Source organism: Macaca nemestrina, chromosome 6 (genome assembly GCF_043159975.1).
Source record: "Macaca nemestrina isolate mMacNem1 chromosome 6, mMacNem.hap1, whole genome shotgun sequence".
In the NCBI taxonomy this organism is placed as follows: Eukaryota; Metazoa; Chordata; class Mammalia; order Primates; family Cercopithecidae; genus Macaca; species Macaca nemestrina.
Window position 1 is genome coordinate 30415498 of NC_092130.1, and position 13725 is coordinate 30429222.

Below are 13725 nucleotides of genomic sequence, written 5' to 3' on the forward strand. Positions count from 1 at the left end.
GCTTAACTCCAGATTTTGCTTCTGACAGTCTGACCAAACCATGAGTTGGAAAGGCTCACAGATCCTCTGGTACTGCGGTGTTTGTGCACGGCTTGTGAGCTAAGAATGGCTATTATATTTATAAACGGTTGGGGGAAAAAATCAACAGAATAATATTTCATGGTCAGGCGTGGTGGCTCACATCTGTAATCTCAGCACTTTGGGAGGCCAAGGCAGGCGGATCACTTGAGGCCAGGAGTTTGAGACCAACCTAGTCAATATGATGAAACCTGTCTCTAGTGAAAATACTAAAATTAGCTGGGTGTGGTGACACACACCTGTAATCTCAGCTACTCAGGAGGCTGAGGCAGGAGAATCGTTTGAACTCCAGAGGTAGAGGTTGTAGTGAGCCTAAATCGTGCCACTGCACTCTAGCCTGAGGAACAGAGTGAGACTCTTGTCTCAAAAAGGAAAAAAAAAAAAAGAGTATCTCATGACAAATGAAAATCATAAGACATTCAAATTCCAGTCTCTGTAAATAAAACTGTATTCTTTTACAGATGGCCACATTCTGACTTTCATGAGTCCTAGGCACTTTTGTCTTTGTGCCTCCTTCCTCCATAAAAGTAAATAAGTAAATACAAATTATATTTTATGATTGTGTTGGTATGAAGACAAATATAATCCAGGCTGAATTCATTCTTACATATTCAGTCCTATTGTGTCCTTTTTTTCCTGCTGATCTTGAAAGAAATTAAAATATTTTCATGGGCTCTGGAGAATATCATGGGCCCTCAGAGCTCTGCTGAATGGACGAGCTGACTCTGCTTATCCATGCTATTATCTATGGCTGCTCTCACATCGCAGTGGTAGAGCTCAGTCTTTGCAATAGGGACTATGTGGGCTGTAAAACCTCAAATATTTACTGTCTGGCTCTTTACAGAAAGAGTTTGCCAATTCCTGGTCTAGTGTTTTACCAATGAGGAAAGTGAGGCCCAGAGAGACAACGCGACTTAGCTGGTGTCACACGGGCATTTGTGGAGCAACAAGGCCTTGGACTCAGCCACACCAGCCCTTGCCTGCACACCTACCACTTTCTTAGGCTCCTCCAAGACTTTCCCCAGCAGGATCTCCTGCCGTACCCTCCAGATAGATGTAATTCCAGGGAGGGTCTGAGTAAGTGTCCTGAAAGGGCTGGCTAAGAGGAAGGCTGGAATGCGTTTCCTGAAAGTTGGCCAGGAGTCAGGAAGAACAGCCACTGAAACTCACAGCCAAGGAGCCAAATGTTTCAGGAAGAAACATTTGCCTTGGGGATGGTCCAGGTGGATAAGAGCTCAGCTTGCTTTTAAGAGCTCTACACACGAGGGTGAGCCAGAACAGGAATGAGATGAATGCAGGTGCTGATAATGAAGATGACGACACTGGGTGCATTTACAAAAGCATCTTATGTGATCATCACAGTTAGTCTCAGAAAGGATATATTACATTGACCCATAGGAAACTGCTGAATTTTAACTGATTTGGACTAACAAAATCAGAATTTCATAGGATCCAACTTAATATGAATATCTCATTTTACAAATGAACAGACCGGGACTCAAAGACATGAAGTCGCTTGCCCTGGACACAGCAAGTGAGGAGAAGATGGAAGGTCTAATTCAGCTCTGTCTGATTCCAAAGCCCTGCATGGAATTTTGCACTGTTGTCCTATTGAACTCTATCCCCTCCTCTTGACAATTCGTCTACTGAGAGCATAAGGTTCACATTTCTGAGCACACAATATTTTTGTGGCGTACTCTTGCTTCTTTCTGCATTATAATCATGTTGCCCTTTATTCTATTCCATCCTGACACATCTCTCTTCCTCACTTTGCATGTCTAATCTGTCCCCAAATGCTGCTGAGTTGACTTCCTAAGTGCCGTATCTGTCTGGACACTTCTCTTTATTGCCATCTCCATCTCTTGCCCAGATCCTGCAGTGGCTTCCTAACTGGGTTCCCTGTGTATGCTCCTGTCCCTCCTACACTGAAGCCACAGTGATTTCTGTGAAATACAAATGTGACCACGTCACCCTTCTGTTCTAACTCCCGTCACTTTTCCTGTTGCTCATAGCATGAAGACCATCCCCTTGCCACGGTGCCTGGGCTCTGTGTAGGCTGCCCCTGCTGCTCTGTGGAACTTCTCTTACCAGGTCTCCCACCTGCTCCCTGAGCTCCCCCTACCTTTAAGCTCTTTGCGCCAGGCTTCCTTCTACCAGGGCCTGCACACTAGATGTCCTTCTGCCTGGAATGTGTTTCTCCCACTCCCTTCTTTAGCAAGTAAATGGTTACACATCCTACAGTTATCAGCTGGAGGGGCGCTCTCTCAGGGAAGTCCTCCCTGACCTCCCAGACCTTGGTGAGCTTCTCTTTCTCATATTATCTCCAAGAATGAAAGTCCTTTCCTTCAGAGCAGTCGTTTGTTTACGTGTTAACCTGCATGTGTGGGATAACTGTGCAATTCTCCAGCACATCTGCAAGATCTCTGAGAGCACAGACCATGTGAGCCCAGCCTCTTCCTGGCTTGCAGAGGCCGCTTTCCCGGTGTGTTCTTCCATGGTGATGAAGGCCATGACCCCATGATGGGGGCTGCACCCTTATGAACTCATCTAAACCTCATCACCCCACAAAGGCCCTGTCATCTAATAGCATCATATTAGGGGTTAGGGCTTCCACATATAAGACTGGGAAGAGACAAACATTCTGTCCATTAAAGAGGGCTCCTATGTACCCCCCTCAAGGCCTTTGCTCCATTGTCACCTGTTATATGGCACCTGGGCTGAGCTAGTCACCTTTACTTTTGTTTTCTTTTTCTTTCTTTCTTTTTCTTTCTTTCTTTCTTTCTTTTCTTTTCTTTCTTTCTTTCTTTCTTTCTTTCTTTCTTTCTTTCTTTCTTTCTTTCTTTTTCTTTCTTTCTTTTTCTTTCTTTCTTTCTCTTTCTTCTTCCTTCTTTCCTTCTTTTCTTTCTTTATTCTCTTCTTTCTTTCTCTCTTTCTTTCTCCTTCCTTCCTTCCTTCCTTCCTTTCTTCTTTCTTTCTCTCTTTCTTTCTCCTTCCTGCCTTCCTTCCTTCCTTCCTTTCTTCTTTTTTTTTTCCCCCACCTTGGACCTTTTTCTGCCATTCTACTTAGCATATTGTGATGACAGGGTTTTTTTTGCCCTGTGTTCCTTAAGTGACTGTGAGCTCCCTGAAGGCCCCTCTGGATCCCCCGTGCCCAGCACAGCACCCGGGACCCCAGTGCATATAAGGGGGAGGTGCTGAAGTGAATGTGAAGCCTCATCTTTAGGGCACAGGGCTCGAATTGACTTTTCTGGCACCTCGGTGTCCTTCCTTCATCCCATGCACACAGCAAATCTCTGTCTATAAAATTCTTAGGTGTGTTTCTGCAACCACTAGGAGTGTTTTTCACATGATCCCTCCAGCTAAGGGAAGTAAGCATCCAGTGCCCTCCTGAAGCCACCAGGCAGCCAGTGACTCTTGTATGCATAGCTGAGCATGTATTTGCTCAACCTATCTGACATTGTAACATGTCCACAGCACTTATTAAAGCATGGGGCATGTATTCTGAGGTTATTATAAAGCATAAAGGTGTCTCTAAGAAATGTATGCACTTCTGAAAGCTTACTTAAAGACTTATTTGAATTTTTGAGAGTTTACATAGTTTAAAATGTGCAGTGGCATGATCATAGCTCACTGTGGCCTCAAACTCCTGGGCTCAAGCGATCCCCTCACCTCAGCCTCCCAACGTGCTGGGACTACGGGCACATGCCACCACGCCTGGCTAATTTGTGTATTTTTCATAGGGACAGGGTCTCGCTATTTTGCACAGGTTAATCTTGAACTTCTGGCCTCAAGTGATTCTCCTTCCTCAGCCTCTGAAAGTGCCAGGATTACAAGTGTGAGCCACTGTGCCAGGCCCATAACTAAAGATTTTATTTAAACTTGTTAATATTTCATGAGTAACTCTTACAGCCTCACAGACCGGCTTATAGAAAATATGCCCCATACAGCTGATTAATTATAAAATTATCCAAGCAGCAAGTTAGGTTCAGAGCCCCAGCCTTCTCTCACCCCTCACTCTCCCCGGCTCCTGCCCGTTGGTCTCACCCTGCCACAGGCAGTCGTTGCTGCAGGCCAGCTCTTCTGCCCTCCTGTTGAATTACTGCAGCACCCCACCCCCCTCCATCCTGCTCTTTTCTTCCTTCTCCATCCTACAAGTCTTGCCAACTGCCTTCCTGCAGCACAGCTATGAAGAGGTCACAATTGGGCCTTCGACCTTCAGCTGCTCCCCATTGCTTACTGGATACAGTTTGCACTCCCTGGCGTGGAATTTAGGGCCCATGCCATATGGCCCTGGATTACCAGGATTACCTACTTTAAAATGTTTTCTCAAATCCACCCCCCTTGCTCCTTCCTCTTGCTCCAATTATTTGTCTGTGTCCCCTTCCTTTCTGTTTTCTGTTGTACCCACCTATGTAATAATACCTGCCTTGCCTTTCTATGAGTGGGACACTCCCTTAAGAGTTTACCTTTGCCGGGCGCGGTGGCTCAAGCCTGTAATCCCAGCACTTTGGGAGGCCGAGATGGGCGGATCACGAGGTCAGGAGATCGAGACCATCCTGGCTAACACGGTGAAACCCCGTCTCTACTAAGAAATACAAAAAATAGCCGGGCGAGGTGGCAGCGCCTGTAGTCCCAGCTACTCGGGAGGCTGAGGCCGGAGAATGGCGTGAACCCGGGAGGCGGAGCTTGCAGTGAGCTGAGATCCGGCCACTGCACTCCAGCCTGGGCTACCGAGCGAGACTCCGTCTCAAAAAAAAAAAAAAAAAAAAAAAAGAGTTTATCTTTGAACCCTTTCTACCTACCCACACCCCTTCCTTTTCTTTTTTTTTAGATTGAGTCTCGATCTATCACCCAGGCTAGAGTGCAGTGACATGATCTCAGCTCACTGCAACCTCTGCCTCCCGAGTTCAAGCGATTCTCCTGCCTCAGCCTCACAAGTAACTGAGATCACAGGTGCATGCACCATGCCCAGCTAATTTTTGTATTTTTAGTAGAGATGGTTTCACCATGTTGGCCAGGCTGGTCTCGAACTCCTGATCACAAATGATCCGCCCACCTCAGCTGCCCAAAGGGCTGGGATTACTGGCGTGAGCCACGGCACCTGGCCCTTTCCACTCCTTAATGCAAGGCCTCTTTGCTACAGCTGTTCACAGTTCTCTCTACACTATACATTTTCTTTTTTCTTTTTTTACCTTTTAAATTTTGTGTGTGAGAGTTTCTGCCAGATGAGGAAATGGCCTAGAAGAGAAAGAAATCTCTTAGTATTAAACAAAACTCCTAAATCAGAAAAGCTAACTGACTGATAGAAAAAAGGAGCATATTGCCTCCAATGGAGCAAAAAGTGATTCTTGAGGGAGGAGAGCAAATCTTAGCTATTACAGTGGCCTGTGGTTCTCCAAACAGATGGACGGCATATCTGCGGTATTAAAAGCTCCTGGTGGGGCAATTACTGAAAAAGTATCTAAAAAGGCTCTTTGGCAGTTGGGGCAGGGAACAATGATGAGAAAAAAGGTTGAGAAACACTTCTCTACAGTAGACAAGACTGAAGGGACTCTGAAGATGTGATGAGATTTAAATGAAATTGATGTTTGGACAGTCCCTGGAACAGTGCTTGATACATAAGAAAACCCAGTACATGTTCCTTATGCACATACCATGTTCAGACACAATACTTAGATTTCTCCATCCACCATCTCATTTAATCTTACACCTGTTTTGTGAGTAAAGTGCGATTATCATTACAGACAGGGAAATGGAGGCTCAGCGAGGTGGGGGTAGTTGCCCAGTGTCCAATCTCTGATCACTGACAGAGGCAGGATCTAACGCTGTCTGATTTCAAAGCCCAATCCCTAGATGCAATGGGTGTGAGCCCTTTCCTCACAACGAGACAAAGTCACCTACTAGTGGGGGTGGAGAAAGGTGAGAGAGATGGAATTAACCAGTACATGAAGTCTTAAATGGCCCCGGACTGATAGAGGGTGTCTTGTGTGCCCAGGGCCATGATGATGACCGCCTGTGATCTCTCAGCCATCACCAAACCCTGGGAGGTGCAGAGCCAGGTATGAACTCCTGTTGACCCGAGAGGAGGGGCATCCCAGTACTGGGAGCAGCAGGTCATGAGGCTTGGGCTCTCTCAGCCCAGCTCCAGAACCAGCTCACCTGTGTTCCATCCTCCCTTACCAAGACATGGGAATCACTTTACGTCTCTCCAGTGATGACAGCAAAGCGAGGGTGGCAGGGTTTAACCTTTTGGTTGAGTTGGAATTGCAAGTGGGGTGGAAGCAGGGGTAGGGGATTGGGCTGGGGATTTGACTCTGTGTGTGTGAGGGTCTGTCTGTTGCAGGTAGCTCTGCTGGTGGCTGCCGAATTCTGGGAACAAGGTGACCTGGAGCGCATGGTACTGCAACAGAATCCCATTGTGAGTAGATAGCGGATGTCAGCCTGATGTTAGGCGTGTGTGCTCCATCCTGACCTAGATGTGACCTTGCCATGATGGAGAGATGTGTGACTTTACCACAAAGATGACCTTTTCCTAGTGCAGTGGTTCTCAAAATGTGGTCTCCAGGCCACTGTCAACCTCATTGCTTGAGAACATGTTAGGGATGTATATTCACAAGCCTCACCCTAGGTGTACCCAACCAGAAGCTCTGCGGGTGGGGCTCTGCAATGAGTGCTCTAACTAGTAAGCCCTCCTAAAGTTTGGGAAATGTGTCCTTAGCTCACTCAACTGCAGAGCTTGGCAAGCGGACTCCAACACTTAGATTGCCCTTTCAATTCCACAGGTCTAGAAGTCCATCCGCCTCCCCTGACCCTAATCTAACAGCACAGAGTGAGCAAGCTGTGCACCTATCAACATTGAAAGTTAACTTGGCTGAGACAGTCAGCCAGCTTTCCATGGAGATGGAGAGATGGGGAGATGGGAAGAGCAACCAAAGTTTCCCTGAAGTCCCTGAAGGCAAAGCTGGGAAGCAGAGCAGGGTTTGCAAAGGATGGGTTAAAGAGAGAGACATTTTGGGGACAAACCATTGACATCTGGATAGGCTAAACCTGTGAGAGTGTGCTAAGGATGCAGGGGCCACCACGGCAGGCTTAGGAGCCGAGGGAGAGTGGAAGGCTGGGAGGAGCAGGTCCTGTCGTGAAGGAACACGTGAAGGGCCCCATGGGCTTTGTCGTTCTCTCTCTCTCTCTCTCTCTCTCTCTGTAATATTTTCAAATATAATGAGAATAGTCAGTGAATTCTAGTGCCCATCAGCCACAGCCAACAATTTGTAGCAGTCTGCCATTCTTGTTGTATCTATTCCATCCAGTGCATTTTTTTGCTTTTGGTTGCAGTATTTTAAAGTAAATCTCAGACTCTATAATCTCTTCCATAAATACTTTGGCACATATCTCTATGAGACAGGAGTGTAATATGGACAAACCATAAACACAACCACAATACCATTAACAATCACAAAATTCATATACTCAGTATCATCTAATCCCCAATTTCTGTTCATTTTTCTTGATTAAGAAACAGAGTTCAGTTGATTTGTTCAGATCAGGATCTAATCAAGGAGCATACTGCCTCTGGTTTTAATGTCTCTTAAGTCTCTTTTAATCTGTAGCAGGCCCTGCCACCCCTCCCACCCTCTGGCCTTTTTCTGGTATGCCATTTATTTGCTGAAGACAGTGGGTCTTGTTTTTGTGCAGTTTCCCACATTCTGGATTTCGGTGGTTGCACCCTCATGGTGTTCTTTAACATGTTTCTCTATTCTCCTATCTCCTGCAAAATGCTCATCAGGTCGGGAAACATGATGAGTTTACAGTTTGATTTTAGTAAGAATGCTTCATAGATAGGGTGGGTTTCTCTTACTGTCCAGTGCAGTTAACTCTTTCTCCCCTATGACAGCCCATGATGGACAGAAACAAAGCAGATGAACTCCCTAAGCTTCAAGTCGGCTTCATTGACTTTGTTTGCACCTTCGTCTACAAGGTAGGCCCTTGGCTTCCTCACACTCAAAAACATGTATTTGATAAACCTGGGATTTCCAGACAACATCGGGAATAATAAGCCCTAGCAGGTGACCAGTGGGTGATACTTTACAAAGCGCTTCTCATCTCTAATGGGGCATTTGATTCTCAGGACAGCTCTGTGGATCTTATGTGATTGCAGCTCTAGACTCCAGCCTGGGGCACATCCTAGTTGCTTAATACATAGCTGTGGGGCAAATGACTAAGCATAGATTCAGAGAGAGGAAGGGGAAACACAGCAGACATATGTCCTTCTAACTTCCCTAGCTGGTGGAAACATTATAGGCCAAAAGTAATTGTGAAAAGATAATCTGGATTTTCTCTTTGAGCTCTTGTTCAAAGTTAGTCTCCTTGAGAAACCCACTGCTCCCAACTTTCTGTTATCTGTGCCACCATCCACCTCTCACTTTTAATTTTTATTTTGGCCATGTTACACATGAGAAGACAGAAGTCAGAGATGCAAAATGACAGTGCCAGTGTCACTGGACTCAGCCATAAGGCAGGATTTAGTCCAGATCTCTTTATGCTGTGTGAGTGCAGCCCTTCTGCTAGGAAGAAGTCAAATTTTCTAAAAGGCAACAAGAGCATCTGAGATATAACTCAGAATAACTGGGGTGCTCTAACCCACAGGGCACAGTGGCTGGTGCCTGCCACCATCATCAGTAATATTTCTTTTTTTTCATTGAGGACATGTGTGTTTTGCTGGCTTTTTTTTTTTTTTTTTTTTTTTTTTGAGACAGGGTCTCCCTCTGTCACCCAGGCTGGAGTGCAGTGGCACCATCACGGCTTACAGCAGCCTTGACCTCCCAGGCCCAAATGATCCTCCCACCTCAGTCTTCTGAGTAGCTGGGACCACAGGTGCACACCACCACATCCAGCTAATTTTTTTTTTTTTGAGACAGAGTCTCACTCTGTCACCCAGGTTGGAGTGCAGTGGTCTCACTCACTGCAATCTCTACCTCACTGCAACCTCTACCTCCTGGGTTCAAGCAATTCTCCTGCCTCAGCCTCCCAAGCAGCTGGGACTACAGGCACGTGCCATCACACCCGGCTAATTTTTGTATTTTTAGTAGAGACGGGGTTTTGCCTTGTTGGCCAGGCCGGTCTCAAACTCCTGGCCTCAAGCAATCCACCCACCTCAGCCTCCCAAAGTGCTGGGATTACAGGTGTGAGCCATGGTGCCCGGCTGAGGGAATGAGTTTTAATCATCAGGAATATTATTAAATAAGGGAGACGGAGCTAAGTGCTTTATGTACGTTATCAAAATCACACTGTGGGGTAGGTATTATTACTATCCTGATTTCATGGCTGAAGGTGAGCTCTGGTAGTGACCCACCCAAGGTCACAAAGTTTGTGGCAGAGCCTGGACCAGAACCCAGGCATCTCCGAACAGTTGGCTCTGGCTGGCATTTCGCAGTGGGCCCTGGATTTGCTGTTCTTACATTGGGCAAATCCACTCCATCAATCTGCATCTCAATTTCCTTACCTGAAGATGTAGAAGTGATGAATGTTATTTTCCTACCTCACAGGAATTTGAGGACCAGAGGAGATAAATGGCTTCATAAACTGTAATGTGCCGTGCTCAAAGAGCTGTAAGAGCCTTTAAGAATCATCTTCTCGGTGGCTCATGCCTATAATCCCAGCACTTTGGGAGGCCAAGGCAGGGGGATCATTTGAGGTCAGGAGTTCAAGACCAGCCTGACCAACATGGTGAAACCCCATCTCTACTAAATACCAAAAAAAAAAAAAAAAAAAAAAAAAATTAGCTGGGTGTGGTGGCGCATGCCTGTAATCCCAGCTACTTGGGAGGCTGAGGCAGGAGAATCACTTGAACCCAGGAGGCAGAGGGTGCAGTGAGCCAAGATTGCGCCACTGAACTACAGCCTGATCAACAGAGTGAAACTCAGTCTCAAAAAAAAAAAAAAAAAAAAAAAAGATTTATCTTCTCAACATCCCATTTCACTCAGAAAGTATTTACTGAGTATCCTTGGGTCCCATACCTTGTGCTAGGCCAGGGCCACCCCAGGCAACAAGGCAGCCAATATCCCTGCCCTCTCCAGGTTCTCAGCCTTTCAGGGAGACAAGCAAAGGGAGTCATGACAAGGAAGCAAGGTGTGGTAAGAGAGGGCTTTGGGAGCTTCCAATGGGGGACTCCATTTACCTAGGGGGCCAGAAGAGGCTTCTTGGAGAAAGTGATATGTAATTGGAGGCCGCAAGGAAGAAAAGGGGAGGTTAGAGTGTTCCAGCAAAGTGAACAGCTTGGGTTGAGCATGGTAGCTCACGCCTGTAATCCCAGCACTTTGAGAAGCCAAGGCAGGAGGATCACTTGAGGCCAGGAGTTTGAGACCAGCCTGGGCAACATAGGGAGACCCTGTGTCTACAAAAATAAAAAATTACCTGTGTGTGGTGGCAGGCGCCTCTAGTCCCAGCTACTTGGGAGGCTGGGGTGGGAGGATGGCTTGAGCCCAGGAGTTTGAGGCTGCAGTGAGCTGTGATTGTGTCATTGCACTCCAGCCTGGACAACAGTGAGGCCCTATCTTGGAAAGAAAAAAAAAAAAAGAGCAGCTTGTGTGAGGCTCACAGAATGGAGGACACACTCTAGGAACTAAGAGATTTGGATTGCTTGGAGAATGCAAGATGGTCAGGGGCAGGAGGACACTGGGTCATGGAGTTAGGGGTTTTCACTTCATCCTGAAGGACAGGGGTGCCACAGGAGGAGCACAGGCTGGTATGGACCAGAGGTCCTGCAGTATCAGCATAGTGACGGGAGGCCCCGCGGCATCAGCGTGGTGACGGGAGGCCCCGCGGCATCAGCGTGGTGGCGGGAGGCCTGCTACCCTGAAGCAGCTCATTCCAGTGTTGGACATTTCCAGCTGTGCCACCCGCTTGAGCCCCGACCCTGGGGCCTGGCTCTTGTGCCAGAGGCACATACTCTGTCTTCCAGGAATTCTCCCGTTTCCACAAGGAGATCACCCCAATGTTGGACGGGATCACCAACAATCGCAAAGAGTGGAAGGCGCTTGCTGACGAGTATGACGCCAAGATGAAGGTGCAGGAGGAGGAGAAGCAGAAACAGCAGTCAGCCAAGCCAGGTTTGTGGAAGCGGGAAGCAGGGACTCCCACCACCCACTCCCTGGGCACTCGGTGTCTGCTTCTGGCCTCAGAGCCTCATACACGGAGTCTCATTCAGGCCTCCTGATGGCCAGTATTGTCCCCATTCTGTGTGTGAGAGCACCGAGGCTGGAAGAGACCAAGTCACACAGTAAGAGGCAGAGCCTGGTCCCCAAGATTGAGGCTGAGGAAAGCTCCAGGCCTCCCAGCAAGTGCCCCCTCAAGCAACATAGCACAGACTCTGATTTTTGGGCTGTGGACTTATGTCCCTACCCTGGGGCAAAGGAGAAGATATATAATTCTTGGTTGGAAGGAATTTTATTTTTATTATTATTTTTTTGAGCCGGAGTCTCACTCTGTCGCCCAGGCTAGAGAGCAGTGGCACAATCTCCACTCACTGCAACCTCCACCTCCCAGGTTCAAGGAATTTTTCCGCCTCAGCTTCGTGAGTAGCTGGGATTACAGGCACCCAGCACCACGCCTGGCTAATTTCTGTATTTTTAGTAGAGATGGGGTTTCACCATATTGGCCAGGCTGGTCTTAAACTCCTGACCTCAGGTGATCCACCTGCCTCGCCCTCCCAAAGTGATGGGATTACAGGCATGAGCCACTGCATCCGGCCTTGGAAGGAATTTGAGGCCCTATTTCCAGCCTTCTGTCTGATGTTTGAGTCCTATCTGTACCATCATGAGTTTATGCTTGCATACCACCAGTGACAGAGGCCTCACTACCTTATATGACATCCTTATTCAGTACCACTATTAGAAAGGTCTACCTTGAACTCAAATTGTTCTCCTTGTTGAAGCTTCCACTTAGCGGTCATGGTTCTGCCTTCAGAATCAAATGGGATTTGTTTGTTCTAACTCTTTACTACTGACAGCACTGCCCCTCCCCCAAGTCATTTCTTTTACTGGTTGTGTGATCTGTTTCCTCACAGGACATGGCATCTCGTCCCTGCCTCACCCTGACTGCCCTCCTTCGCACACCCATCCCTCTTCACCCATGGCTCTTACACATGGAAAATATCAGGGCCTCAGCTCTGCTCTGAGCAGTGTGGGTTGATTCTAAATGGGCAGCTGCAAACGTAGGGGCCACTTAGAGTTTTGCAGTTTATGCTGTGCACAACTCCAGGGAGCATCCTGTACATCACAGATGTGTATAGCTATTTTGATTTTCCAGAAAAATGGCAGTGAGATATCCTGGGAAATAAGTGCATTTTTCTAATTTGTACAAATTGTCTTTTGGGCAAGTAGTAGGTCAGTGCAAATTTGTGGCCTTCAGATAAAAAAATACAGATTTGGCTTACATTTTTTTCTCCTTTTTTTCCTTATAGCTAGAGAATCAGTAGCAACATTTTTTTAAATGTGATTTTTTTGGCCACATTTTAAAATTGGAATATTTAAGATTAAAAAAATCCAGATTTACAGCCTTTCCTTCTTTCTTTTTTGGAGATAGAGTCTTGCTTTGTTGCCCAGGCTAGAGTGCAGTGGTGTGATCATAGTTCACTGCAGCCTCAAATTCCTGGCCTCAAGCGATCCTCCCACCTCAGCTTCCCTAGCAGCTGGGACTTCAGGTGTATGCAACCATGCCCGGCCAATATATTTTTTTTTTTTTTTGTAGAAACCAGGTCTTGCTATGTTGCCCAGGTTGACCTCCAACTCCTGGGCTCAAGTGATTCTCCTGCCTTAGCTTCCTGAAGTCTTGGGATTACAGGCGTGAGCCACTGTGCCTGGCTCAGCTTTTCTTTCTAAAAGAGTAAAAGGGTAAGATCTGGCCACACCAGTCTATCATTTTTACATGACAACAATTGGCTGAACCTGAGTGACAATTGCCCCCTTTGGATGAGACAGAGGTTGTCTCTAGTTTGTCAGTGTTCACCACTCCCCAGGTCTCCCAGACGCTTGTGCCAAGTACTGGTTCTCACTTGTCATCATCCTCGTGCTGCTATTTTTCTTAGAGAAAAGTTCTCAGTTTCTGTGATTCTCCTCACACCTGGTTTGCCTTCTGCATCTGTTGGTCGCTGAAAGCTTTTGAGTTTGCAACTCTTGGTCCAAATTAGGTCAAAGGGGAAGCCCACGGCAGCCTCTTGTCACCTGGTGTGTTCTTTTTCCTGTTTCATTGCAGCAGCCGCAGGAAATCAGCTGGGGGGAAACCCCAGCCCAGGGGGTGCAACTACATCCAAGTCCTGCTGCATCCAGTAACACCACCGAGGATCTGCTGGCTGGACGGCACCACCCTTTCCTGGGAAGACGTGACTCAAGCCAGTGGAAGACCACCCACCCTGAGAAGTAAAAGAGTCATAGGATTTCAAAACTGATACAGAATTTCGCTTCCAGGAGTGTTCAATCTTTTGGCTTCCCTGGGCCACATTGGGAGAAGAATTGTCTTGGGTTGTGCATAAAATACACTAACACTAATGATAGCTGCTGAAATTAAAAAAAAAAAAAAATCACACACACAAAAAATCTCATAACGTTTGAAGAAAGTTTATGAATTTGTGTTGGGCTGCACTGAAAGCCATCC

The 13725-nt window shown here is 46.9% G+C and overlaps 2 protein-coding genes across 2 annotated transcripts in view; one reads left to right on the plus strand and one right to left on the minus strand.

The window, feature by feature from the left end:
* Positions 1–13489, plus strand: part of LOC105466882 (phosphodiesterase 6A) — a 54763-nt gene extending 41274 nt beyond the window's left edge. The window contains exons 13-17 of the mRNA XM_011716031.2: positions 6074–6137; positions 6422–6496; positions 7970–8053; positions 11036–11183; positions 13327–13489. Of these exons, the coding sequence (XP_011714333.2) occupies positions 6074–6137; positions 6422–6496; positions 7970–8053; positions 11036–11183; positions 13327–13403 (448 nt within the window). The 3' untranslated portion in view covers positions 13404–13489. The remainder of the gene's footprint in view (positions 1–6073; positions 6138–6421; positions 6497–7969; positions 8054–11035; positions 11184–13326) is intronic.
* The window catches only part of LOC105466880 (PPARG coactivator 1 beta), a 139277-nt gene continuing 130773 nt past the window's right edge, over positions 5222–13725 (minus strand). The window contains exon 12 of the mRNA XM_011716027.3: positions 5222–5316. Coding sequence (XP_011714329.2) covers positions 5267–5316 — 50 coding nt within the window. The 3' untranslated portion in view covers positions 5222–5266. The remainder of the gene's footprint in view (positions 5317–13725) is intronic.